We start from the raw sequence: 26,110 nt of genomic DNA on the forward strand, positions 1-26,110 counted from the left end.
ATCTCAAGGTGAGCACACAGAAACTCTAGTGCACATACATCGTTCTGCACAGCGAAGCTCAAACACTTAAGTAACAATAAGAAAAACTTCTTTTTGACCTGAGGGGGGGACTTTAAGATCTCATTTTGATTCATTTTATCTCGTGAACTGAACTCAGATGAGCGCCTGGACTTGCAGACACTTAATAATCAGCTCTGTGTGTTCACTTCCTGACCTAACCTCTTATCTGCAGTTTGATATTAATGGCAGTCACTGAGCTCACTGAGCACTTCAAGTGATTCTTTCCCCTGTGTGTTTATGTTGGGTAAACTGCCCGTTTATATGAAGCCGGCCGAATGGAGAGCAGCTCGAGGAGGCTAGCTGGCCCCTGTCATCCACCGGTGTGACACACAAGTGGATTTTTATGTGCTTCGTAAACATTTTGCATGCAGTTTGACAAATGGTGCCTCAGATGTCCAGGGACTTGTGTAAAACGCTCCAGCTGGGGGCTTAACAGCATCCAAATTAATATTAAACAGGAATATGGGAGAGTTCAAAAGTTTGGGACGGTCGAGGGGGGGGAGAGAAACTGAACAATGACTCGTTAAACTCTCAAAGGGACCCACGTTCACCAGAGAAAGTTTTTTACCTCCTTCTTTTTTAACCTGCAAAACAGGGATGAAAATTAACAGCCGTGACTGAAAACCTTTAAATATGAGCGGGAAGGGATTCATGAAAAGAAGTTATTGGCAGGATTAAGCTCAACAAGGTTATTTGAGTTCATGTTATGCCCTTGTAAAATGTTTTTTTTTTTTTTTTAGGATAGTGTTTTATGTGTCTGTGGGAACAGGGACGTCCTTTTTCGGAGCTGTCATGACACGGCAGATAGCGAATCCAGCACGGTGAGAGTGTCAAACCAGTTGATTACATGTCACAGAGCCAATACGATTATGTGGAGTATCTGTAAACAGAATAACATGTTATGACAGATTTAACAGTCTGTCAGTGAGGTGTTAACATCAAACGGTAGGAGATCAGGAAGATGTTGAGTAATACGCTTGACGAACAGGGTAAATGACTGAATTCTGGCGTAATGAAAAACGCCGAGATAACACGGATGACGCCATGTGTGAAAGTACAGTATGTACGAGCGAAATGAATGAGAAAGAGGTGGAACATAGTTTTAATGTCTCTCTCTCCGGGCTCCGCCAGCTCGCAATCAGATGACACATTGCCACGTTGAAAACTTTGATTTTTTTTTATTTTAGTTGATTGTAAATAATGTCTTGGCACACACACACGCGCGCGTTCGCTCTGAGAGGGAGAGTGGGGAGAAAAAGGCAACCACATATAAGAAAATCCATGGGAGAAAAGTATGCCTTTATCTTTTAATAAACCGTAAAGCCAGGAGGCAACATGAAATTACAGCATAATAGCAGTGGAGAGTCTTCTGAAGACTTAATTGCCTTAATTATAGCAGTGCGGGGAGAGAGAGAGAGAGAGAGAGAGGGGAAGGAAAGCAGGAGGAGGAGGAGGAGGAGGAGGAAAGAAAAAGGAGGGAAGCAGAGGAAAGTAGAAAAGAAAGAGGGAGCAAGGTGATAGAGGGACTAGTGCATGAGCCAGATGTTGCAGGTGTAATCCAGGTGTGTGTATCTGTCTATTTGAACACATAACCTCCTGTCTCATATATATATTTTTTTTTTTACATGTATGCACACATTTACACACATTTGCACCGTCCTGTAAGCGCCTGCTGTGTTCAACATGAGAATCCTCAGTCCATGTGAACGACGGAGCGAGAGCCTACGCTGAGAAAAAGTCTCTTTTCCAGACGAGTGAAAATGTCTCCCTCAGATCTTACAAGCTGGCAGGCTTACTTAGGGATGCTAAACATAGCTTTCATTTTCCTCTGTGTCTAGACTGGCTTCTCAGTACTCTCTGCTGCGGTTTTCGTTCACTCAGGGAAGATTGTACCCTAATTCTCATGCCTCCAAGCCAGCGGGAAGTTTGTTTAGCCAGCAGTGTTGTGAAGTACCTGTGAAACCCCCACCGCACACCCCGTGTGTTGAGGTTGAGAGTTTAGCTGATTTTTTTTTTTGGAGCATGGATGACTGATCAAAGGACTCGGGACAATATTAGCAGTGGAGAAAGTTCCTGATTAGCAGCCTTCTTTCTATTAGTCTCAAGATTATACCTTTATTTTATTGTTACAGGTGTATTGCTATGTGTATAAAGCTCAAATCTAAAAAAAAATGCTATTTGCCACTCCCTTATTGGCTGAAAAATTCATGCATCTTAATAACTTTTCCAATTTCTGAGCATAAATGACAGTCAGGCACTCAGGCTGTGGGCTAGTGATCATGTTTCAGCCTTGAGAAGAATATTAGCTGTGTGCTTTTTGCAGGATTTCAAAAGTTTCTGATGACTCGTCTACTTTGTCTCAAAGGTTGTTGTGTGTTTGTATAAAGCTCTTTGCACGCTGATAGCTAAAAAAAAAGTGACAAGGTTTGAACAATTTTTCCTGATTTTTGATAGTTAAACATCATTATCAGTGCCTTTTTTTTTCTAGGATTTCGAGGATTTTCACTTTCACATTCCTGCTGCAGTTTCTCTGAAAGTTTATAGCTTGAATTATTTTTAGAGGGGCTCAAATCTTAAATAAACTGCAACCTGCCAAACTCTTCTTTGCACTCTGATGGTTAAAAAAAGAGCAAGATTTCAACAATTTCTCCCAGAGTCGGTATCTTCTTATCTCAGCCTTCGTCGTTGAAATATTGGATTCCTGAAATGACACAATCATCTTTAATCCTGAATGAGAGGATCAGAGTGTCATCTAAGTCGCATCGACTTCACCCTGATAAACTCGAGGAACAGACTTTTGAAATTCCTCTTCGATCTCAATGAAACTTTTATGAATGAAAGCTCTCCAGTGGTTTTTTTTTTTTTTTTTTTTTGTAAAGTTGGCAGGGGAGAACTGACTGCTGTCTCGAATTGCTTGCACAATATCCCCTTACACAGGAGCTCTGCCACTTGAAATCCTATATAGCCGGTGTGAGTCAGTGAAGTAAACAGTATTTCCTCACTGAAGCGTTTTAAAACTTTGTAGCAACATGACAAATTTTTTTTTTATATATTACAAACAGTCACAGTTCAAGAAGTATTTATCCTTCCTTTGGTGTCAGAGGTTGTAGTTTTTTTTTTTTTTTTTATAGGGCTGAGAAGGAGATGTGTCATGTTTTTTAAGAGAGAGCCAGTTTGCCTGTGGGTGCATTTTTGTTGTCGTCAGGCAAGTCCCTACACTACAGCGCAGGCCTGCCCGAGTGGAGATTCTTTAGGAGGGAGATCTCCTTCTTCTGAAAGCGTCTTACCGAGAGCTATTAATTATTAACTGGGAGAGCTAACATCAAAGGAGCGAGACTTGTGCTGAATTAAATGGGGGCTGGAGCCTGGCAGTGTGGAGCTGAGAGAAAACTGGGTGAGAGGGAAAAGCCGAGCGAGATTTCGCTCTCCTCGCTTTTGAACTTTCCAAGTACAAAAAAAAAGAAAGAAGAAAGAAAAGAGCGATGTTAGTTTATGTAAAGGAGGCAGGGAGAGAGAGAGAGAGAAAGAGAGAAAGTTGGAAGAGCTTGTATTTATAGCGCTGTCGCTGTTTTTTTTTAATGTTTCAGTGTTTTTAATAAGGCTTTCATTCACTACTCGTAAAGATCGAATCAGTTTGCAGGGTTAATTAGTCTTTAATGAGCTATGAAAGCCAGATTCATAAACATCTTGTCTTTGGATTAAACCGAAGGGGAAATCTAATTGAGACGTAGCTCGTACGCTTCTGATGCATGATAACGTTTTCCTGAAGCGGATTTACACTCGAAGTTGAATTCATAGATCGTGGTACGTTTGCCGCCCATTATTATCAAAAGCTTTTTGTTAGTTTGGTTCTATTTCCCCTCCTGCTGTAACTTGTCCGTGCAGCAGTAGTCCCACCTAACTCCTCATACGGGACAGTATCTGCAGTAAAGAAGAAGATCTCAGGCCCATGCTTGTGTGTTGCAAGAGTTCATCTAATATATACAATATTTAGAGAATGCAAACACCGCTAGTTCTTTTTCTTGTTTTGGAGGATAAACAAGTGAAATGTGCCATGCTTACTGTTGGTGAAACATTGGTAAAATTAAATCGCAATTTACTTAAGCTACATGTGCTACTTCTTAGACAGATATAGTTAATCATTAACCTCTGTCTGAAGATAATACACACAGGAAGTTGGTGAAATAACATAAGCACTGTAACAGTTACAAAGCTGCATCATGTTGTGCCGTGTAGCATTCGTCAGCTATATAAGAGTTCAGGAAATCAGCACTTCAGTATGAGCTTCAAAGCAAGCAGGAGACAACTAACAGAGCTGCAAAGAGGCCAAATTATGTATATAAATATAAACTTTGGATGAATTTAAAAAAAAAAGGAAGTGTCAGGTCTTAAAGATCACGCCAAACAAGCTGCCTCAAAAAAGAGGAACTACCATAAACCAATCGATGAGATTAATCAATAAGTTGTTTGGTCTTTAAAATGTCAGAAAATGGTGAAAAATGTCCATCACTGTTTGTCAAAGCCCAAGATACAACCGCAAATGTCTTGTTTTGTCAAGTCCATAATCCAAAGATAGTTTATTATCATAGGGGACTAAAGACACCAGAAAATATTCATATTTGAGAAGTTAGTATCAAAGAATCTCAGCATTTTTTCTTTAAAAAATGACTCAAAACGATGAATCGACTAGCAAAATAGTTGGTGATTAAGTTTCTATTGATCCAGCTAATTGTTGCAGCTCTAAAGGCATTCTCACTATTTTCTATCATTTCATTGACTAAACAAGTAATTGGAAAAAATAATTGACTGATCAAAGAATAATGAAAGTATTTTTTTAGTTGCAGCCTTTGTCACAAGTTGAAACTAACCAACAGGATTATGACAGCCATCTGAATAAATGAGTGGACAAACAGAACAAATGCAGATGTTTCCATACAAAGCATGATGAGTCATTGTAATGTTCGAGGAGTATGATAAGTGATGTGAATCATGTGACCCTCATGGTCACCAGATCTTGGATTTTGTGTTAGAGAGCGCTTTTCCACAACCATCATCAAAACACCAAATATAGAAATATTGGGAATATTTGGAGCACTTAATCTGTTCTGGCCCCTCATAGTGGAACAAAACTATGTTTTAGTCTTTCCTCTTTGGTCAAAAAAAAAAAAAAGCAGAAACACCCAGCTGTTGAGTGTCGTTACCTCAGAAATCAACATGATGTGTTGTGAAAAGAGAAATCGCGCCTCCCCTGCACATACCACTCCTTCCCATCTCCTCTCTCTCTGTCCTCTGTGAGTGCCTGCAGACTGGAGCAGTGACACTCTCCAGCCACTCTGCAAGCAGAGTCACAGCACTGTACATTGTCACTTTGATCTCCCCCCCCCCTCCTCCTCCCCACCCCACCCCTTTCCCTCCAGTTATGAAGAGCGCTGGCAAGAACCCAAGGGCACTTGATAATACCAGGATATGATCCCAGCCGCGCTCTTTTAGATCATGTAGTGCAGACATCAAAACGTTGTCTAAATAGGGCACCATGAATCAAGCGGGGTGAGAACGTGTTGTAGGGGAAAGCAGGAGTTAAGATAATGGAACTTTTTTTTTTTTTTGCCGTAGAGGGGAAGCCAATTTGGATTCTGCAAGGAGATACTTGGGGTTCTGCAGATCCAAGCATTTCCTTTATCTTTTGCCTTCAGCAGAAGTCTTCAAAAGACCTCTCTGCTATGACTTTCTCTACTCTCAGATGAAAGAAGCTCAGATTTGAAGCGGTTGGAAACCCTTGATAACTTTATTCAACTTTCCTGAGCGTGCACGACAGAATTTCAGCTCAGATTCAGCTCCATGTGATGCAACTCAGCAATGCATGCATCGGTCCTTGATACAAGGATGAAACTGTTTTAGTGTATGTCATGCTATTAAGGGTAATGCGATACAGATTGACATGGAATGACATCATTGAAGACCACATGTGTACATCCCAGCAAATGTGATCAATGGCTTGTTTACTTCTTGACTTTTGGTTTTCTTGTCATTTTTCTTCCTCATTCACTGGTTCCAGGTGATCTGCGGTCACACTCAGGCAGAGAACTCCCTCTAGTGGCCCTAATTTGAATGTGACACCTCAAAATATTGCAGTTGACAAAGAAGAATCTGATCATACATTTCCTCGCTTTTTCCTCTTCACTTGAGTATATAATAATGATTTTTTTTCCCCCTCTGTTTGCAGGCGAAGAGAGCAGTGCAGAGAGGAGCCACAGCTGTCATCTTTGATGTGTCAGAAAATCCAGATGCCATCGATCAGGTTTGTACACCCCTAAAATTACCCAGGCATTCACACACTCACGTTTCAACAACACTGTAACGCTTTAATCTGTCTCGGTCTGTCTGTTAAAGACACTCTGCCTTTCACTTCTGAATAGAGCTCAGCAGCATGCCCTGCCCTTCTGACTGGCAGTGAGTGTGTGTGTGTGTGTGTGTGTGTGCTGTTTGTACAAACAATGATCTTTCTATCTTTAGTTCTGTTCGAAAGCATGTGGATCAGCGTTGCTCATTCAACCATTCTTGGGCCTTTGAGCTCTCTAACTTTGTGTTTGGAGGAGTGCGTTGTGCTGTGAGAGGACTGCAAATGGATATCCAGGTTCAGCTTTCACTAGACCATGACCAAACTCTGTTGAGCTCATAATTGCACAGGTAGCGCACATTACCTCAACCCCTGAGACCATGGATCTGTCTTTGAGTGCATATTTGTGGGGGGAAACACACATACTGTAGGCTACTGTAAGAACAAAGTATATTTCTTTTCACACACACACACACACACACACCCAGACACTCACATTCCTGCTTCTTCAACTCTTTCTGTCTCCTGTGTCTTTCACTGTTGAGAGGTATAATACACGAGTTGCTCGTCTGAGCGCCTTTGTCGCAAGAATTCTCCTGTGGTATTCATCTTCGCCACGCCAGGCCTGGACTTGCAGCTTTTTTTTTTTTTTTTTTTTCCTCCCTTCCTCGCCTCTTCTTCTCTGCCGCTGGGTCGTAAAGCGCGTAGCTGAGAGATAAAAGGGATTGCGCGGAGACCACATGAAAGGCAGCGCTGGGCGGCTGTGTTAAATTCCCCCGAGAGGCTTTTCCAGTCAGAGCGGCCCGATCAGCAGAGACAGGACCCACAAGGCCGAGGGGCAGGGAGGAGGAGCTTAGGGAGAATTAAGATCCCGGGGCCGAAATTTAGAGAGAATCTTTATGAAGTTAATGTACTTGACTTCTTTTTTTTTTTAAATCATTTTATACTCTAATGTGAGGCCAAGTGTTGCTTGTGGCTAAAACACTTGTTTGGGAGAAGAGTTAAGTTTGTGATTAACTTTCTTTCAAAAGTGATACACTCAAGGTTTTTTCTTTCTTTGGAGTTTAATGCAGGACTTATAGGTGTGTTTTTAAATGATGTATTGTTTGTAAAAGGCCAAGCTAGAATCTTGGTGGAGTCGTTTCTCAAAGCGGGAGCTGCACGCCAGAATCGAGCGGGAGATCAAAAGTTCCAACATCTATACTTTGAAACCAGAACATACAGTATTTCTCTGGGGAACATGACGACAGCAGAAGAAATAGAAATGCGAATATCCTCGGTATTTCCCTTGGGCTTTTCAAATTACAGATTCCACCAGCAGACGAGAGGGGAGGACAGAGGGAGAGGAGGAGTAAAGGAGTATGTCAACTGACTCGAAAGCCAGAACATACTATTCATTGACTATTTCCTCCTGCTCCCACTGGCAAACCGTGACCACAGTTTCCATGTCTTGAGCCTATAGGTCACTTTCCCCAGTTGGTAAAAGAAGAGTTGATGCCTTTGGCTTTTTCACCCTCAGACAGTTCACATCCATTAGGGCAGTAGTTCCCAAACTACTTGCCTTATGTCCCCTTAAAATTAAGATATGTCTGCTTGCAATCCTTCATCACACACTGCATATGTCTCACCATAGAGTCATTTTCAGATTGTTGAGTCCTGAGTGTAATAAAAAAGCACCACCATGTTTCAGGTAGAAGTTTTCGTCAACCTTTGGCTACGTTTTAGCTATAATCGGGTGTCATATTTGATGTAAACATCTGTACAACATCTGAATTATTATATAAATGTTGTTATTACCCAGATTTATATCTGATTTTGGTTTGCGTTAGCACATCTGGTGTTGAATGTATTTTTTCTCTGTCCTCTTCTCAGCTGAATCAGGTTGCCGAGGACCCCCTGAAGCGGCCGGTTGTGTACGTGAAGGGCAACGACGCTGTTAAGTTGATGAACATCGTCAACAAGCAGAAAGTGGCTCGGGCTCGGATACAACACAGACCACCGAGGGTAAGGACTCTTGCCAAACCCGAAACCACTCCGTGTAGATCACGTGCATGTGTGTGTGTCTGAAACAAATCCAAGGCACATGTGAGGAACATGATGAAGAGGCAGACATGTTGCTCCAAACAGTGCTGAAAAGTTTTTAGATGTGAAAGACAAACGAAAAATTCCAGCTGTGAAATCTGACCCTTTCTCTTTCTTCTCCGCTCTCCGCTGCCCCGAGGCCGAGGACTTTTTCACAGCACTGTGAAAGATTAATATCAGCCATTCAAAGAGCTGTTTGTTTGCTTGGAATATTTGATAAGAGACCAGCACACTTTGAGGTCAAATAGCTTGACATAATGAAAGCCCGAGAGAAAGGACTGTCCGATAAGTGACCATTTTCTGATGGAGAATTTAGCAATCTGACCTCTCCCAGTGGATTTTCAACAGATGTTTGGGACATGGGCACACAGAAGTTAACTACCTCTTTGAGGTAGTCGGCTTCTTATCCTGGTTCCTATCTTTCAAGAAAAAAGAGAAGGTGTCAAATTTGTTGTTTTTCTTGTTTGAACTCTGCAGAACTTGTACAGGAGATGTAGGAGTAACCTGAGTTTTATTTTTATTTGCAGAATGTAGAGTGAATGAATCACAGCATTGAGTGCACAGGTCTACTCAATATCTAACAAAAGTGTTATCTCAAACAACCAGTGAATGGAAATAACCCTTTTAGTGACCCTTTACACCAGCTGTATGTGAAGATTATTTGACAAATTTGTGTTTTTCTCGCCCTCCTGTTTCCACAGCAGCCCACGGAATATTTTGACATGGGCATCTTCTTGGCTTTCTTCGTGGTCGTGTCGCTGGTTTGCCTCATTCTGCTCATCAAGATCAAACTCAAGCAAAGGAGAAGCCAGGTTAGAGTCACACACTCATCACCACTAGAACAGAAGTTTGAAGAACCAACTTCAGAAAAAAAAACATTATTTATTCAAGTTTGATTCACACAGGACCAAACTTTGCATGCTTCACAAACAAAACACACCCAAATACACGAGCGCTTTGTTTTTCCAGTCAACACGACTTCACTGGGAGTTGCAGGCGTTGAGTCGGGCGACAGTAGCTCTGCCACTGATTGATTCCTCCGGTGTGTTGACAAAAAGCTCTCAGTGGAGGCTTATGTCGGGCGCATGAATCAGGATTAGCATTTAATTAACGCTGATGAGAGGTTGGCTGTTGCAGAGAGATGTCATGACGGAGCAGAAAACCTGTAGCAGCATCCGTTAAGACAGGTGTAATCCTGCCAGCACATGTGTGTGTGTGTGAATGTGTCTTAACCATACTCGTTTTTCTGTGCGTGGGTGTATAATGGGTGTTTGATGGGTGTGTATGTGTGTGTGTGTGTGTCACAGCAGTGTATGACTTGGTCGTGACTTCCTTTGGTGGTTAATTAAGAGAACGACTCACACCAGGGGCAAATTTGTCACATGTAACAACCTTTTCCTTCCTGAAATGTGAAAAATTAATGAACTGCTTGTGGAGGGTAAATATAGTTCATAGTTTATTGACTTTTTAAAATCCAATTTAACTGTAAAAAGCAGACCAACTTTACAAACATCCTTTAGGTTTAATGAAGGATTCCTTAAGGGTTTGCCCGCACAAAACTATAGTTAACCACGTACTAACTTTACAGATTTTAAATTCTTCATGTTTCATGTTTTGTCAACACTGTGATGAGAATGATTTACTCTTTACTCTCTTGCTAACCAGCAAGAGAGTAAAGAGTAAAGTTCCTTGCTAAAGGAAGAAACACCCACCAGGGAAACTAGTTTAGCAAAGCCAGAGCATAAATAACTCTGTCACGTACACTAGCAGTGACTTCTATAAATCATAAAGGCTGCTATACATGAGTCATTAAGTTTAATCCTGATAAGCAGCTCTGTATCAGTCTCCATTTTTTAATAAGTAACATTTTTAGGGCGGCACGAAGCAAATTAGAGATAAAAGAGACCGGAGTCATAACCGGAGAGTGTTGTTAATTCATCAGTCAAACATTGCAAAATTATGTGCTTTGTCAAAGGGAAAAGTCTCAAATCGTGACTACATCAACCCTCTCACATCAACATTGAACACAGTTCACAAGTAAACACTCATCAACAGTGAAGCACAGGCATTTGGCAGCATGTTTTCTTAAAAACATCACTGAGTTGACCTGAGTCTTTGATAGTTTTGTCATTTTTATGTCTTATCTTGGCTCTCATGTTTATTGGCTTTCATGCTAAATTCTGCAGAACTCTAAAAGGGTCTTTTTTTAAAAGTTAAATGTTGTTTATCAAGACACGCAGATATTCCTGCTGACCATGTCCATCTTCCTCCCCACCGCAGAGCTCGATGAACAGAATGGCCATCCAGGCTTTGGAAAAAATGGAAACACGCAAGTTCAAGGCCAAAGGAAAAGCCCAGCGCGAGAGCAGCTGCGGAGCCTCTGATTCACTGAGCAGCAGCTCCACCTCTGACTGCGCCATCTGTCTGGAGAAGTACATTGATGGGGAGGTAAGAAAAAACACTTAACTCTGATTTATATATTTGTCTTTTTCAGCCTTGCTTGACACTATAGGTCCTTTCGAATCTAATACTATCATTCAAGCAGTGTTGTTACTTGCCATGAACTGTTGCTTACTATATTGGTTGTTTTATGTGTTCTTACAGTGAATAAAATTAGAAAATTCTTGTTTAGTCTTGTTTATACAGTGGGATCCAAAAGTCAAAATGATAATATCAGCTTAACTATTTGAGTGAAAAGTTGAATCTTTGAAAAGTGTACGTGAATTTCAGAATATCTCAGTATTTGGTATGTCTCCCTCTTGCCTTAATGACAACATGCACTCGAGCTGGCATGGACTCTGCAAGTTTGTGGGAAACCTGATGACGCATGTTATCCCAGCATGATTTGACAATGTTCCAAAGAGCTTCTTATGATGTCAGAGAATGCTTGGCTTTCTCAGTCTCCAAGTGCCCCCATAAATGTTCAGTGGGGTTGAGGTCAGGTGACTGTAGAGGAAAGTCCATGACAGTCAGGAATCCTTGGTCTTCAAGTAGTTCTTGCAAAGCTTTGAGTTGTGTTTCGGGTCATTATCCTGCTGCAGTATGAATCCTTCTGCACAAAGATGCAAACCAGAGGGTGTTTCATGTCTCTGAAGAATGGAGTGGTACTTCTCCTTGATCAGGATGTAGTTGATTCGGTGCAGGTGTCCAACTCCAGAGTAGGCAAAACACCCTCAGACTTAAATATTCCCACCACCGTGTTTCACTGTCAGTTTGATACATGGTATCATTCTCTCTCCTGTTCGTCTCCTTACATACACCCTTCTGATACTGCCATAAATCTCAAACTTGGATTCATCAGTAAATAGGACTTTTTTCCAGTCATCCACTGTGAAATGCTGGCATTTCTCAGCCAACCCCAAGCGTTTGGCCCTGTTTCCCCTCCTGAGAAGTGGTTTAGAAACTGCTACTCATCCTGAGACCACTAGAAGACAGTCTTCTTTCGACAGTACTTTTGCTGATTGGAGTCTTTATTTAACAAATTCTATATCTGGGGTGAAGTTGCTTTTCTATCTCTCAGGGAACTAAGCTTCATGTAGTGATCCTCTGATGGTTTGGTCACTTTTGGTCTGTCTGATTGTGCTTTGGATACAACTGATGCCATGTTTCCCACTATCACAATGCTACTAAGTAAGCAATGATCTGCTGGAAACTTGAGGCACAGACATATATACCGGAGCATAGGTGAACACTGGCTGCAAGTTGAGTTACTTGAATGATGAGTAGATCAAATCCACCTGAGTGTCATCTGAACACATGCTTCAATGGAAGGGATGAGATAAGATAAGAGATGAAATGAGATAAATGAAGGGAATTTGACTTGGGCAGAAGTGCTATGCAGAACTGCAATCAAGTAATACATGACAATACAACTCAAGGAAATCTGACCTTTTGTACAAAGGAGTTAAGTTGGTCATTGCCACACATTTGATTAAATTTGATTGCTGACCTAGACATGGTGCAGAATCTTAAGTATTTCTTCTTCATTTTACATTACATTACTTCATGTGTTTTTAAAGGGTGGGTCCATTATTTTTTTGTTTTTTGGAGTTTTTTATATCATTCTGTAGCCACCCAGCAGTGTTCCATATGTATTCAAATCCAAAAATTCCAATTTTGGTTGAGGTACGTATGTTTTAGCGTCAAAATGGCATTTTCCCAAGCCCCTCTAAAAACTTCTTCCCATGTGACCTGATGTAGGTTTCCGCATGATGATGTTGCTACATATAAACCAACATAAACCCCCTAGCCCGTCTAGCCAGTAGCCACAGAGACTGATTGAGCATGCACTGTTACTGCTGCTCTGCTAAACATGCTAACATACACACACACAGACGGAGCACTCACTGTTGCTGCTGCTCTACTCCCGCCAGGTCTTATTCGTCCCTGGAAAAAAATGGATGGAGTCATCCTTTAATATTTCTGAATTCTCAAACTTTGTGATTATTTCCAGCTTTACATGAAAATGGTAGAGATTTTCAATACGTTGTATCACTAATACTGTGTAGTTTAATCATGTATTGATTCAAAATTACTATGAGGCTCATAATCAGCAGCTTGTTTGCATTTTCCACTCATTATCCTTTTCATTTTTGTTTACCATAAGCATTTTACGCACGGCGCTTGCAACAAGAAGACTTTGTTTAGTGCAAACAGTGATGAACTGTGTCTTCTTGCAGTACAAAGCACAATGTTTTGATGTGTAGGGACAGAAAATGATTTAAATCACTTTAAATCAATCTGCTCATTTGAAAATGTCCAATATTTTTTCATTACATTTATAAAACATTTGATCATTATTAACAGAGTATCACACAAGGTCATCATACACATTTTTCACCAGAAGAGCATTTTGAGCAACATTTGACCTTTGATACAGAAAGATAATTTGAAATAGACACAGAAGTAACATGCACCATCTGCATTTGGTGAATGATTTTTATTCAAAGCACCTTACTGTCTAAGTGGGCCATGCTGAAGCCAGGCCTCTTAGCTTTGGCAGTGTTTGTGTGGTCATCTACCCACTGAGCTTGTTTTCTTTTTCCTCGCATATTCTGCAGACATGAAACATAATGCAGTAATGTGGACAATAGAATGGAAGTTCCCCTGATGTGCTTGGGGACCACAGTACTGCAGTCTTCAGTGACATTCTTTCCGGCGCCTTTTCAGATGTTTAAGTCAGTCTTTCAGAGCACCTGGAGAGATAACGGTACCCAGAGTGCATCGGGTTGTGATTAGGCTTCCTGTTTTCTGCGTGTGGCCTTCTTGTCAACATATGTGTCCTAATCTTGGACTTTGATGGTTAACTGAAACAGCATTGCTCATCCTCATTCATGGACACTGGAGGGACAAACCCCACTGCCCAGGGGGACATAGTTGGTGTGTGTGTGGGTTTTTGTTTTTTTTGTGTGTGTGTTTTTTTTTTTTTTTTTTTGTGGTAATGTGTCTCTTCGGTAAGGAGGAGAAGAAAACACAACAAAGCATGGCGCCAGGATTGCACAGAGGAAGTGGCGATATAAAAGGCTGAATGGCATCAAAGCGGTTTTTGAGCAGTGAACCAAGCAACAAAAGCTTGGGTGGAAAAGAGCCCAAAGATGAGTCACATTAAGCCACAGAGTAAAGTATTTATGGCAGTGAAAGAGCTCTCACTGGAAAAGAATATTATAATTCATATTCATAGTGTTCCTGCTTTTGTGTACTGGAATGACAATTCTCTATCTGAATGCAAAGTGTTGCATTCTTTTCATATCAATCCTCAAGTGTACCCCTGTTTGTTTGTTTTGTTCTAGAAAGCGGTGACATTGAGTATGAAAGTTGTATTTGTACTGTGGTGTGGCATCTAGTTAAGAGTTTTGTTTGTGGCATGATGTGAAGTTGGCTCCTGCAGTCACAACTATCACCACATCTGAGGGTTCTGCAAGACTTTGCTGCCACCCTCTGGACATCTACACGCTCTCAACCACACATTTAAATTCACCCTTTGAGAATTTAAACCCTGTTGGCATACATATAATATTAAGAATTTTATTGCCTTGGAGATGTACTTTGGCACATTTGACTAAATCAGATTAACAACGTGCAGCTATCTTTGTGATTTTCAGTAGTAAGTTACTGATGCGAACCCTGAAAGGAAAAACAGGGTTTCACAAAAAAAAAGTAACTGCGGGGGTATTGTACTATGATGGCAGTTTTGAAGTAAAAAACAGACTCGACCTGTTATCTTTCATATTGAATGTGTAAAAGTCCTTTAAGGTGCCTCTAGGTAGGAACAAAGAGCCAGATTTTCTTCTTGTGTTTTTCTTTTATTAAATTAATAAAACAACCGCCTACTCAGACACAACACAAACATTTCACTCACACCTCAGTGTGTTTATGCTGGACTGTTGCCATTGATTTTATTACAGATAAATACAAGAAGAAAAGTGAGTGAGTGTTCCTCCTACTTTAGATGTTTTGTTATTTTTGTCCACCTGCTGTGTACCTTTTCTGGAGGTTAATATTCATATTTCATATTTAAAAGTTCCAATATAATCATTAATGTAATAACAAAAATGAACCAGCGTATTTTGATTTGTAGCCTAATCCTCCTATCCTATTGTTGTTGCTGTATTTTGCTGCTATTTATTTTTGGTAGATGACAATACAAGTAGTGACCATTAAATCTTTTATTTCCCCCTCCAGGAGCTTCGGGTTATCCCCTGTGCACACAGATTCCATAAAAAATGTGTCGATCCCTGGCTGCTCCAACATCACACCTGTCCCCACTGTAGACACAACATCATCGGTAAGTTGGTGCACAACTTCTAATTGCTTTGATGTTTACATGAAAAACCCTTTGTCAGTAGCAGTGACACTTATGTCACTGATGGACAAAAACTGTTTCCTGTTATAAAAGACTGACTTGTTATTGCTTTGGTATTTACAGCACTGAACACATTCGTTCATAAAGGTACTTATCATTTGTAAGATTCGAAATGTTAATTTTTTTTTCCACAGAGCAAAAGAAGGGAAATCCAGGACCAGCATGCATGGACCCTGGCAACCCAGTCCACGGCCGGCAGCAGAGGGTGGTGCTGCCAGTCCATTATCCTGGCAGGGTGCACCGTGCAGGCCAGGTGACAGCCTACCCAACCAGAACAAGCATGGACCCCCACGGCAACCCCATCACTGTGCTCACTGTGGACCAGCACCCAGATCCTCAAGGTTTGTACCCACCCCAATCAACGTCTGCCTTCCTCCGGAGCTACCACCCCACCCTCCATCTGGACCACTCACTCAACCCCCACCACTGCGGACTGGAGCACCGTGGACCCCCTGCCTACCAAGCACAACCACATCACCCTGCTTTTAAACGACCCAAATTCCACGGGCGCAACTTCTCCCGAGCAGCCTGCTTCTCGCAGTACGAGACTATGTACCAGCACTACTATTTTCAGGGGTTGACTTTCCCTCAGCAACCTGAGGGTGGCCAAGGGTCTGCAATGGCAGGACAGCTCGGCGGTGGAGGAGCTCATAAGGGCCACCACAGCAGGGCCTTCCAGCAGGGGCTGTTATACCCCACAGTGGTACACATGGCACCTGCCTCTTCTTCAAGGATAGGTGATACCGGCAGCACTTCTGGCCTGAGCTGTTACCATGGCCACCGCTCAGTGTGCAGCGGTTACCTCGCTGACTGCCCTGGTAGTGACAGCAGCAGCAGCAGCTCAGGCCAGTGTCACTGTTCCTCCAGTGACTCCATGTTGGACTGTACTGAGGTCAGCAACCAGGGGGTGTACGGTAGCTGCTCTACTTTCCGCAGCTCGCTGAGCAGTGACTACGATCCTTACGTCTACCGAAGTAAGAGCCCGTGTAGGGGCTCTGCAGGGGAAGCAGGGGCTGCGGCTTGCACCTCAGTTCCTGCCGAGGACTCATCATCCCCTGCTCCCTTGGGACATGACTGCCTCCAGCTTCCTCCTGGGGCTTCGGGATATAACTCGGGGGACCACCTCTCCAACTGCAGCTTGGAGCCCAACTACAGCAGTCGCTCATCACTGGAACCCAGGGAGAACAGCAACACTAGCACTACCTCAGGCGGGGCTCTAGAGGCTACCGGAGCAGACAGGGGGAAGGGGGCGCAAGACGAGTCAGGGGAGCTTGGGGCTGCAGCCTGTAGCTGCTGCTTCGAGGTGCTTCCTCCCAATGTGGAGTGCAAGGGGCAGGACTTGGACCAAGCTGGGCCTCTGGCCTCAGGACACTGTCACAGGGGGATGGAATTTCAGAGCTCCACCTCCAAGAACTACTTTGCTTCTGAGCACATGTGCCCTTCCTCGGAGCAGGTAAGCTACGAAGGGCTGCCTTGCTGTTTCTACAAAGAGATGAAGGTCCACAGGGCCACAGCAGGGCGCTACACAGAGGACTACGCTGTTAATGTGCAGTATGCGCATGCAGACTCAGAGGCCTGTTCTGGACAGGCCTGCTGCGAACTCAACCAGAGAATACCCATAATTCCTGAGGACACAGATTGTGAAATGGGCACAGGGACAGAGACCCAGAGCAGTTTATTGCCTGTCAGTGTGACAGTGGAGGCAGAGGTGCGGACAGGGGAGCGACATGAGCCCAGGGAGGGGTACTTCACCTCAGGACAGTTAAGAGGTCAGCCATACCCTCAGGAGGAGGAGACCAGGGCTTTGTTTCACCCTCAGCTCTCTGCAAGCCCTAATGCATTGGGAAGCAGTAAAACAAATGATGGAGGTCTGGGTATATGAACTTGAGTCCAGTCAAAAGTATGTATTTGGTACCGTATCAGTCAGTCAGTCAATCATTGAAACCCTCAGTTGCCTTGTTCTAACTGTGCTCTCTGAGCGCTGAATGTTTTCATCTTAGATTGTGTGGATTTCTACTGAAATGGCCTGTTATTTCTAGATATACAGTGTATCAAGTTCATTCCTGTGGCCACGAATGTCTCAGAAATTAGAGTGGTTGGTAATGGCATCTATTTGCAGACTGCTGCCATCAAGGGTTAGGCCCCTTCAATGCTATGAAATTGGGCCCATTTCTTATGAGATTTTTCAGACTTTGTCAAGAACAAAACATCTAGACTCCATCTTCTGTGTAAGATCTAGGAATACAGGAGTATTTGTTTTCCTAAAAGTTAAAAAAAAAGTATACTCTTAATTCACAAACATCTACATGTATACATTTTGTATATGTGCGCACATGAACACTGACTGCCTATAAAGCTTCAACCACCAACTCAAATAGGTTGTACGGACATAGCTATACCAAAACAGAAAGACATGATTGTTTTTTTTTTTTCTTCCTTTTTTTTTTTTTTTTTTTTCAAGAGCAGGGAAATGGGTCTAAGTGTCTGTGACCCACACATTTCTCTGAGGAGAAGAAGCTATATATTACAGAAAAAAAATGCATAGAAATGTGAATGCAAGGCTGACACTGGTCTCTATTCAATATGATACAGAATTTGTTTTATGCATTGCATTTCTGTCCAGTAGTGGCCTACCTGTATGAGATGTGCCAGAGCAACATGAAAGCCTTACGCTGGTAAGCTATTTGTAGCAATATCTAAAGACACTGCACCACTTTTGGTCGAATCCCAGACTTAAAGTGAAGGTGTCTCGGGGTCAGTAGATTTCTTCAGAGGTAGAGTGCAGCACTCTACCTCTTGTTTGGAAGCCCTTAAAACGTGTATTTTTGCTGTCACTTACCCGATTTCCTCCATGAGGCATGCTCTAATAAATATCTATGGTTCTTAAGATTCTAGCATGTATCAAAAGGCCAAAGGAAAGTAGCTGGAAAAGACTCATATTTCATAAGGGTTCCTTATTGTACTGTGACTTTTTTTTTTTTTTTTTTTTAAACAATGCAGTTTTACATACCACAGTCTTTCCGTTTGAATCATATCGTGCCGTGCATAATACATACAGTACTCGTGATATCAATGCTTGTCATTCATGCCTTTCTGTTTGTCCTGCAGACTGTTTTTATACTGTTTCTATGAAATATACACATTCTCTACACAGAGGAAATCCTTCTGAAATAACCCTATTTATAAGTTAACCCAGTGCTGTAATCAAGTGAGAATCTAATCTTGCCTTTTGCATAGAGATATGTACCTACTGCAAATATAACATTTTGGGGTACTTGAGTCACTATTTAATTTTTTTTTGTTATTGTTTCTAGCACTTAAGAAGATTAAAATGTGTACAAAAATTAATATTTTTTAATTTTTTAAGAATATAATTATTTTCTGTCATTACCATTACAAATGTTTAAAAAAGGCTAGAAATCAATCTGTGTATATTTCTGTACCTGTATAGCAACACATTTTCATGAATGGAAATATGTTCTCTGAATATTTATTTACTAATATATTTATCTTTAAGCCATGTCTTATGTTCAGAGTGTATGAACGTTTGAGTTATTTGGTTGCTTTTTATTTTGAGAAAAATCACTAACATGAGACTTTGTATATACATGGTAATTGCACACAAGACGATTAAATCTTCTCTGACCAAAAAACCGATTTTAAAACTTTAGTACCATACAGTTTTGTAATTAAAGTGTACAAAGATCTGTAAAATATACAGTTTTATTCAAGTAACTCATGTTGTGGTGTCCTCCTTTTACATTATTTACATTCAGCGTTATTTCCACAAGTCATCAGCTGTTGTTTGATGTAGTTATAAACCATTTGTAGGTTTTATTTATTACCAAAATGTTGGTTACCGCATATAAAAACTTCAAACTTAAGTTACTTGGCAATTGTCTTAACACTGATACACCAAAAACAAATTTAGTTTGAAATTCTTTATATTAATAATGGTAAAAAGTACAGTTTACAGGTAATAAATACGTCCACTGAGCTCAGATTTTCTGCCGTCGTGCAGTGACATCTGCGGAGAGGAGCTGAGGCTTCTTGCTCTATGATATGTCTGAGAACCCTGCAGACAGTTTGTCATACAGGCGGAAAAGCCTGAAACACAGAGTCAGTGTATTTGCTCATTTGGAGGTTTTAGAAGTTCATCTCACAGCTTGAAACCAGAGTGAAGAGCCACCACACCGCCAGTGAGGTTGTAATACTGCACGCAGTAGAAACCTGCATCTTCAATCATAGATTTAAACTCCTCCTGCAGAAGGAAAAGAGGAGAAGAAATGACACACCGACGCTGTAGCCACAAAGCGACACTACCGCGCAGTCAAATAACTGAAGCCAATGAAAATCTAACTAGCTTGAAGAAAAGTTAACGGTAGCAAATTGTGCTAAAACAATTACTTAATCAATTAGGTGATTAACAGACAATTAATCAGCAAAGATTCTGATTCAAGTCATTTATAAAGTACAAAAAAAAAATTCTGCTTCCAGCGTCTAACTCTAAGACAGTAGTGCTTATCTTTGTTTTATATCATAAAAATGTCATTTCTGCCGGTCAGACAAAACAAGACACTTGAAGATGTCACCTTGGACATTTTTTAGACTGTATAATAAATCAATTTTAAAACGTACAATCAATTAATCACAAAACATAATCAATAGATTTATCTAGAATGAAAACAGTCTTTAGTCTAATCATGAGACATTAAGTAAGTAAGAAAGACTACATATCTAACAAAAACATGTAAACTACAGAGAAAAAGCAAAACAGCATCAAATTAAAATGACAGAAGCAACATGGTGGATATTTGTATAATAACAGCTGTAAAATAAGAAGGGAAATAATAAAATAATTTAAGATAGTCTTAATATGGAGATAATGGAAATAATAGAGAGACAGGGATAAAGGAATGCATTTTTCTAACCTGGTCAGGGAACTTGCGGATGCTCTCTACCAAATACTGATAGGACTTCCAGTCTCCAGCAATCACCTCTCCCAAAACTGGAATTACCTGGAAACTGTAAGTGTCATAAAGCCTGAAAAATGGAAGAGGAAATGAGTTAGCCAAAGAGTCAAAAGCTGTTTTCTCTGGAATTGGCTGCCAATCCCAAATGTCTCTAAGGTCTACGTATGTTTTGTCTTCTTAGACTGGAAAGTTTTGTTTTCATAGAGTAAAACATCGCTATATTTCCAATGAAATGCTTTTCCCATGACATCTTAAATTATACAGTACATGTAAATACAGCTCTAGTTTATATAGGTAGAAATGACTGTCTGGCCCTTTAAAAACATGTAGCGTTTTAATACCTGTAAATCCTTAGCATACTGCTTTTGGAGCATATATGAAATTATTGGTCAATCATCTAAAAGGCTGGCAGCCTCAGCAGCCTCTACAGCAGAACCATGTGCCATAAAGAAGGAAAAACACAGGTTAACAAAAGCTGCATTTCGTTTAGATAAGCCAGTTCCAGGGCCCTGCTATTATGCATACTGGTTTACTGGAATGGCTTACTGGGACACTTAATGGAACAGAGCCATCATTAATGTTATAGTTATGGAGTACTACGCAGCCAGAGGTCACTTTTAAGAGGAAATCTACTGGTGGTCTCTGTGGTACGAAACCAGAAGAGGGCAGTGTCCTTCCAGAGCTAACAAAGCTAACGTCATCTCTCACATTTGCAGATGTGGAAGGACACAAAAGTCAGTAAGGTAAAAAAAAAAAAGATAGATAGATAGATGCAACAATTAGTCGAGTAATCAATAAGTCGATTGACAGATTAACTAATTTTATAATTGATTAATCATTTTAGTAATTTTTCAAGCAAAAATGCCAAGGGAGAAACTAATTGTTTATTGGAAATGTCTAAATTTTGCAGGTTTTCCTTTGTTTACATTAATTATCAGGAGGTTAAAATACTTAACTGAAAAATAAAAGTAACACATTTAACAAAGCAGGAAAATAATTAACACTTCTCCCAGAACATGGTGAAACTGATAAGATTAGTTCTGTTATGTATTGATTTGCACAGATCTTTCCCTGGTGTCTAGCCAGCTGCTATAACGTGTTGTTGGATTCGTAACGGCAGCAATAAATCTAACTTTTGAGAGTTACAGGGCTGATATATATTCACAAGTCATCCGTCATGAGCGAACACTCCTCCTCACCTTGCCAACACAGGATTTGTCACTTTACTGAACTCCAAGCACAGGAACCTGCCGCCAGGCTTCAGGACCCGCAGAGCCTCCTGTAGCGCCTACACAAAAGTAGAGATGATGCTGAAATGATGAGTGAATGTATCAACAAGATTTCTGATCATCAATTAATCATTTAAGTCATTTATTAAGCAGAAATGCCAAACATTTGTTGGTTTTTATACTTCTGAAATGTTAATTTGAAGATGTCACCTTCTTAAAAAATGATGACGGACATTTTTTATGAATGTCTGACATTTTATAGAAAATGAATCAGTTAAATAAAAAAAGAGTTTATTAAATAATGAACAGAATTGTTAGCTACTAAATACATTAAATATAAATATAACTAAAAAAAATTATACTCTGAGTACTTATAATGCATGTGCATGAGATGGAAATGTAACTAAAAGTGGTAAAAGAATTTTTTTTCCAGGATTTTTAATGAATTTAAAGCCTTTGAATCAACATATTATATGTAATGTTATCACACGTCTTTCTATGCAACCTTTCTGACACCATTTTTTTTTAATTCAAATGGATCACAGTACAGGAGTCGACAGTAATGCTCAGTTTCCTGCTAAATAACAGTTTGACAGGGATGGACACTGCTTTGTGGATCCAAACATGTTCTGTTAACAGGCTGATAATCACTTAATGCAGAGCTGCAGCGCCACCTTGTTCTTACAAAGATCTTCTGTGCGTTAGAGGAAAGCAGCAGTGATGCTCTGGTCAGTTACCTGATCTATATGAGTGACGTTACGAATGCCGAAGGCGATGGTGTAAATATCAAACTGGTCATCATCAAAGGGTAGCTCCTCTGCATCCCCCACCACCCACGACAGACCTGACACACAAAGAAGCACAAAGTCAAAAATAACAGAAACTTTCTACTTGATCGAAGTTTTCATGTTTCTTTCATGTGATGAACTTCTAAGCTGTAATTCCAGTTTGCAAACTTGTGATAAGTTTTGAACCAATAGTTCTGTTTCGTAATCCTGCAACAATTATTGTGCGCTCTGTTCAGGTTACGCATGGCTGCACAGAAGTCTCGCACACTTATAATTAAAGTGTTTTTTGTATCTGCGGTTCCAGTTTGTGCGCTGTGCTCAGGATTGAGCTTCCACTGCTTGGGAACGAAAGTCTGCACACAATTAATTTATATTCATGCATAAAGTGATTGCAGATTGTTGACATCCAGTCAAATCAATTCTACAACCACAATCTGAGCTCAGTAAACACAGTTTCTGTCACTGAACACATTAAATTGCACAATACTTCAACAGCCGTGAGCTTCGGCTCATCTTTGATTATATTTGCTGCTTTTATAGAACATAGAAAAGCAGAGGAGATACAGTTTTCTCATCACTGTCTGCTGTCCATGCAGGACTGTTTTTACTCCTCAACATCTACATCAGTCACTTTGGTGACTTATCTCAAGATGAAGCCACTGTACCTGATTTACTGGACTGAATCCTGGGTGAGGCTCCGCTGCAGCTGGCACTGTCAATCAATCATTAAATCAAACGCTGTGGGTTTGGTTTTCCCAACTTCTTGTCAGTAAATTAAGACCAGAGCAGCAAGTAATCCTCAATGTCTCCTCTGTTCTGACTGGCGTCAGGTTGTCACTCTCACCAAAATCAGTTCATGTTTAGATATATAGCTTGTTTTTCTGACTAACTACTCCCTAAACTGAGTCATGATGCTCATGTGCATGAAGCTGACGATTATTTTTTTCAATTTGGTGCCAACATGCTAATGAGTTTCCTCATCAATACCATGTTTTTGTACAAAAATTTTCAAATTTACAAAATAAGCCTTCTCAAATCAGCATCAGCATTTAATCTCATCTTAACACAAAACAGTCATACAAGAACTTTGCCTCAATAAAACTAAAGTGAGCAAAATATTACGAATTAAATCAAAAATGATAAAAGAATAATTAATCAAGACCAAGAATGTGGACAGTTTTTGATACATTTCAGCCTGTTCTCACAAAGAGAGGTTTGATATCCAGTCATATCAGAAACCTGGATAAAGTGTTTACATCCCAGTTGCTTTCAGAACGACCCAATCAGAATCAAAAGCCAGGATAGGGGCTTGTACAGGCTCATGTAACCATAGAATCTTTACGTGCACAGTTACATGAGTGGGATACCCCAAAAACCTGATCTATGTATATGTAAACATGCTCACTGAAACCTCCCAGTTGAGGGGAAAATACAGGGATCAGGTGTCTTTCTTTTGGGACACTTGAAGCAGTTTTACAGGTGAAAACTTACCAGCACTGATGCCCGTGCTGTCAGCTTTCTGCTTGCCCACTTTCAGCATCTCCTTGTTGATGTCACACACCACCGCTTTGGATTCCTGGGGCCCGTCCTTGTCCTCGTTGGAGTAGCTGTTGGAAATGTCCTGCCACGAAGGCGTCTGCATGGTCCTCGCCACCCGCCTCTTCTGGCGTTCTTGCTGAGAACGAACGTACTCCAGGAAACGGAAAGAAATGTCACCTGTAGCGGAGTGATACCAGTGTGGGAGTAAGCTCAGTAAACTTTATGTTGAATTTCTATGCTTATGTCTTACATAAACAAAAATTAAATATGAGATGTTTCAGCCTCTTTACCCGTTCCGCCTGCCACATCCAGTAGTCGTGCACCAGGCTGTGGGTTCATGACGTGCAGCAGCGCGTCCTTCCACAGTCGATGAATCCCCAGACTCATGGCATCGTTCATGATGTCATACTTCTGGGCCACATTCTCAAATACCTTATACACTGAAAAAGCAAAATGGAAAGAAAGCATCTGTATCAGTGGAAGCTGTTCGGGGCTTGTTTTATGTTTTTACTCTGCTGTAAGTTCTTTATTTGAATATACTCAGATATTTTGCTGCATTGAGGTTTACATGCACCAATCCACTTTAAATGTTTAGTATTTTTGTCTCGACAACTTTGTGTTTTGTGTGACATTTGTGTCAGTTTTATACTCTGGTGCTGAAGAAACATGATTTCATTTTAACAGTATTTCTTCCAGTTGAAGTGACAAATAAACAAATGAACTTAAATCTGTGGGTTCATGTTTTTGTTCATGTGAGTTGTCATTCTGTAAAGCACTCCTAAATTTTTCACGTGATCTACAGTATATTACAAACTAAGTTTATCTTTAATTGGATAATGGGATGTCTGCAATAACCAGACATAAAATATGGTCAAACAAAATACTTTTTAAATTGTATATGGTTAATAGAGATATACAGGGTTTGTTATATGTCTGTATAAGTATGCAACACTTTGAGTGTATGAAGCAATGTGTCTGCATGTCCGTTACTATAAAACACAATCCTACACAAGTAAATGACAAATATCATTTAAAAATCCTGAAAGCAGCCTGAAAGTAATACAGGGATGTAGTCATTGCGTTTATGCTATTAATGTCAGACATTAACGTATATATGTACAGTAAGCATACACATTTCCTTTCTTTGTATTTTATGTGTAATGTAAGCTCGACAGGTGAAATGGCATTTGTTTTAGGGAAGAATGAAAATACCGTCAATATCGTCATACTTTCAATACTGTGAAAAATTTTGTGATATGATATTTTTGCCATATCGTCCCAGCCCTGTAAAACGCCCCTTTTAGTGTCCTTACAGACTCCATTCAAAAAACTGACACATTATAATACGTTGCTGTGAAGGCAAAACTGCTGGTACAACATGTTTTAAAACGTTATATTAATTAATGCCAACTACTTTTAAGTTTGGCATATATATAATACACCAAACATCACAAATTTTGGTAAAATTCCCACTTATATTTTCATTGCACAGCGGTGGGAATCACCTGTTAATTTTTATTTTTAGAAGTTTTATTGAGCAGAAGTGTCACTTCATGGTTCAATTGTAACGCCGAATTATCCAGGAGACCTTCGGCATTTTAAAAACATCTAAATACCTGTTCGTCACGGTGTGCATATTTACCGGCAGATAACGAGCTGATAAATAGCGAGATTTTTGAATGAGGTTTGCTCTCCGGGACGCTGTCACCCACCTCTCTTCGCCTTCTCTGCCTCTGGCACAGTCTCGAAGCCAAAATGTGTGTTTCTGTCGCTGAAACAACGACAAGACGACGGTCCCCAACAACAACCGGACCGACCCGAAACTCCACCAGCTGTAACGTTAATATTTCTGTTAGAGAGACGGATCACCCTCCGGACCAACTGTCTCATGGACACCGCCATGTTGACCGTGGTTATTCAATTGCCCGTCAGTCTGTCGTCATTCACACGCGACAGCAACATAGAACTCCTTTAAAAAACTTTATTAACAACGCAGTAATATTACAATACAAATAACAGTACAGGAGTATGAAACACAAGCAGAAATAAAATCGTACAATGTAAAAATATAGATGATCACATCTGGCAATATTGTCCACAATGTTTCTCAAGAAATGAGATGTCTTTAAAGCTGTTTGTTTATTTGTTTGTCTGTTTTTAGATTCCCTGCGGATAGAATCGTAATCTGAACATAAAAAATTATTAATTATTTTTTCATTTGTTTGTTTGTTTTTTGGAAG

At 40.5% G+C, this 26,110-nt stretch overlaps 2 protein-coding genes across 3 annotated transcripts in view; one reads left to right on the forward strand and one right to left on the reverse strand.

The window, feature by feature from the left end:
- Positions 1-18,545, forward strand: part of znrf3 (zinc and ring finger 3) — a 71,360-nt gene extending 52,815 nt beyond the window's left edge. Inside the window, exons 3-8 of one of the 2 annotated variants that reach the window (XM_067570635.1) lie at positions 6,284-6,358; positions 8,270-8,401; positions 9,184-9,291; positions 10,760-10,927; positions 15,161-15,263; positions 15,476-18,545. In XM_067570635.1, the coding sequence (XP_067426736.1) occupies positions 6,284-6,358; positions 8,270-8,401; positions 9,184-9,291; positions 10,760-10,927; positions 15,161-15,263; positions 15,476-17,223 (2,334 nt within the window). In that variant the 3' untranslated portion in view covers positions 17,224-18,545. Of the gene's footprint in view, positions 1-6,283; positions 6,359-8,269; positions 8,402-9,180; positions 9,292-10,759; positions 10,928-15,160; positions 15,264-15,475 lie in introns of both variants that reach the window. The other variant, XM_067570628.1, reaches the window with a different exon arrangement.
- Positions 18,546-19,048: 503 nt separating this feature from the next.
- coq5 (coenzyme Q5, methyltransferase) lies at positions 19,049-25,815 on the reverse strand. The gene is made up of 7 exons (XM_067570646.1): positions 25,583-25,815; positions 24,161-24,310; positions 23,823-24,047; positions 22,281-22,387; positions 21,514-21,602; positions 20,273-20,384; positions 19,049-19,602 (listed from the first exon to the last, which is right to left on the reverse strand). The coding sequence occupies exons 1-7, from the start codon at positions 25,770-25,772 to the stop codon at positions 19,501-19,503; spliced, it is 975 nt and encodes a 324-aa protein (XP_067426747.1). The 5' UTR covers positions 25,773-25,815; the 3' UTR covers positions 19,049-19,500.
- Between the last annotated feature and the right edge of the window lie 295 nt (positions 25,816-26,110).

Source organism: Thunnus thynnus, chromosome 2, assembly GCF_963924715.1.
Source record: "Thunnus thynnus chromosome 2, fThuThy2.1, whole genome shotgun sequence".
NCBI classification, from domain to species: Eukaryota; Metazoa; Chordata; class Actinopteri; order Scombriformes; family Scombridae; genus Thunnus; species Thunnus thynnus.

Excerpts from the sequence above, each read along its gene's own strand:
- coq5 (XM_067570646.1), bottom strand. The coding sequence starts at position 25,772 with ATGGCGGTGTCCATGAGACAGTTGGTCCGGAGGGTGATCCGTCTCTCT. Across the intron at positions 24,048-24,160 it reads GGATGTGGCAGGCGGAACGG|GTGACATTTCTTTCCGTTTC; the intron begins GTAAAGAGGCTG and ends ACTCCGCTACAG. Across the intron at positions 19,603-20,272 it reads TCCGCAAGTTCCCTGACCAG|GAGGAGTTTAAATCTATGAT; the intron begins GTTAGAAAAATG and ends TTCCTTCTGCAG.